Raw genomic sequence first — 2696 nt, forward strand, 5'->3', positions numbered from 1 at the left:
GTAATAAGCACTAGTGCAATGACCTGTTAGGTGTCACCTCAAAGTGTGACTAATCAAGTGTGACACTATATGGAAGGCAATGTTATCCTAATTATCATCGATTAATTAATTTTTATTATTTTATATTATTTTTTATTAATTTATATCTTTTTAAATGAACGACTTAGACGTGATGACCTCGTGACGACTGGCGCCGCCCTGGTAGGTGTCACCTCAAAGTGTGACTAATCAAGTGTGACACTATATGGAAGGCAATGTTATCCTAATTATCATCGATTAATTAATTTTTATTATTTTATATTATTTTTTATTAATTTATATCTTTTTAAACGAACGACTAAGACGTGATGACGTCGTGACGACTGGCGCCGCCCTGGTGGAGCAACAAACACGTACATATACTGGTGGACTTTCGTAGATCGAGCACGTTCATCGAGGTGGTGCCCTCTGCAGCCCAGAGCAGGTGCTTTGCACTGATGTCCAGCCAGCATAGTTGCCATTCCTGCCACCAGAGGGAGCCAAACATGTAATCCAGAGAGACATGATACAAGATTGCGTGGCACGTACAGCCAAAAACGTGCCAACAGCTCTAGTTTGACCGACCTCAGTAAGTGTGAGCAGACTGCGAATATCTCACCTCGTGTGATCCATCCATTATGTACAGATACCCACTGCGCTCCACCTCCGCAAGACCCGTGCAGCAGTTCGTCACCAGCGTAGAGGGCGCCACACTCTGCGATAAACAAGAGGCGCCATCACACATGCGTATAAATGATTCCGCTGCAAGGCTTGTGACCGGTGGTGCTGATAGGGTCTATGTCCCCCAGGGTACTGCCGGAACGTACCCTGGTAACTATCTGATATGCCGGACCGTACCTCGCTTACTCCCCACCGTACCCTGACTGTCCCTGTTCCGCCCACTATTGATGTCACAAAATTTGAAATATACATACAGACCTGTATGATATCTTTATAAAGTTGGATTGGAGTATGAAAATGTGAAACCAAGAAGAAATTTCAACCTATATACACTGATGCGCGCAATCCTTTTGCAAATATCGCGATGATCGGGAATGCGTTTTCCTTTCGCAAATGTTTACGACATTTTCGCGCGAGATTTTTGAAAATGGCTCCAAGTGTTTGAAAATTTGTATGATTATCTTAATGGGTTGGAAACGTATAGACTCGCTGACACTTGTAGAAAGGGTCGGGAGGTGAAACGTAACAGGGTAAGGGCACAGACTAACGGATACAGTATCCATTAGTCTGTGGTAAGGGTTACGAATATTTTGCAGGAACGGACCGGAAACAAGGAAAGGGAGCATAAAGCGGCGCGTTTCCAGACGACAAGCGGTATGTATTACGACATCGGCTGAAAGTCGGGGTACGGTTTGGAGTAGGCGAGGTACGGTCCGGCATATTAGATAGTATACCAGGGTACGTTCCGGTATACCGACCGTACCCAGGGTACGTTCCGGCAGTATCCTGGGGGACATAGACCCTATCAGCATCAGTGGCAGCAGGATGGCTAGACGCAACCTACCTTATTTACTTGTGTATAAGTCGCATTCATGTTTGTCGCACACGATATTTTGCCTTGAAAAGTTGGCACAAACATTGGTACATTAACAAGATTTCTTAGCCTCATGTATAAGTCGGACCCCTTATTTTTTTTATTGAAGTTGTGTACAAATAAGTGCGACTTATACACAGGTAAATACTGTAACTTATTAAACGTAGGATGGCTGGTCTACGCCTTCATCCCCATCTGTGGCAATACAATACAGAACAGACTGAGGTAGGCATTGGTATATTCCAGGGGCGTGTACAGGGGGGGGGGGATCCAGAGGGTCCGGATCCTAACAAATGCTCATATGTACAAGCTAAGGGGCTGGGTTTGCGAGTTTGCAGTACTGATACTCAAACAAACACGAGCGTGTGCACGCGTTAAAGACTTGTACACACAGTTCGCAATTTTTGCAGCAGGACAGTTGCATTACGAGGGTGTATCTTGCACAGACAGTGCACGTAAACCTATGTTGTGCGCTAAGTGGGGTTGTCACCGAGCCGGGACCTCTCTCACCTGTTAAGGTGACAGAGTAACTTCTTCAACGTCTGGTAGTTGATCTCCGACAGTTCGTTAATGATGCTCTTGTATTTCGACAGCTTGGCACTCTCCACGGCAACCTCTGCGAGAGAAAACGCGAAAACAACATTAGTGTGCAAGACGTCGATGGCGGTGGCAGCACCGATCGTTCAGTAGTCTGATTAACCTAGTCGCAACCCATTTGAATAACAGCATGTTGTATGTACCAGCTACCACACAACGCGCACATAGAAAGTCTACCGCGATGCTGGCGCCACCTGATGTCTGCATCCACAGCTGATAGAGGTCTTGGGTAAGCAGTGGCTCCGACAGGTTGCGGAAGAATCGCTTCAGGCAGTTGGTGACGTCGTGTTCCGAGTATTCACCGTCCTGCTTCAGGAAGACACCGTGCGCGTCTGCAAAACAAGATGGCGGCTCAATTACGCAATCGTCGCATTTTTATCACGATGCATCTGGCAATAAGATAATGGCTCAGTTTTCTGATCGACACATTATATCGTGACGCAACTGCAAAAAAATGGCCACTCCGTTGCACGGTCTGCGATCGACGTTTTTATCGCGATGTATGCAGCAAGATGGCCACCAAGTT

At 46.2% G+C, this 2696-nt stretch overlaps 1 protein-coding gene across 1 annotated transcript in view; it reads right to left on the reverse strand.

Moving 5' to 3' along the window:
- Nucleotides 1–2502, reverse strand: part of LOC106817380 (arf-GAP with Rho-GAP domain, ANK repeat and PH domain-containing protein 2-like) — a gene marked incomplete at its 5' end in the record, with an annotated part of 8507 nt that extends 6005 nt beyond the window's left edge. Inside the window, 2 exon segments of the mRNA XM_014822045.1 lie at nt 2084–2189; nt 2365–2502. Of these exon segments, the coding sequence (XP_014677531.1) occupies nt 2084–2189; nt 2365–2377 (119 nt within the window).
- Between the last annotated feature and the right edge of the window lie 194 nt (nt 2503–2696).

Source organism: Priapulus caudatus, unplaced genomic scaffold (assembly GCF_000485595.1).
Source record: "Priapulus caudatus unplaced genomic scaffold, Priapulus_caudatus-5.0.1 Scaffold1708, whole genome shotgun sequence".
Classification (NCBI taxonomy): domain Eukaryota; kingdom Metazoa; phylum Priapulida; class Priapulimorpha; order Priapulimorphida; family Priapulidae; genus Priapulus; species Priapulus caudatus.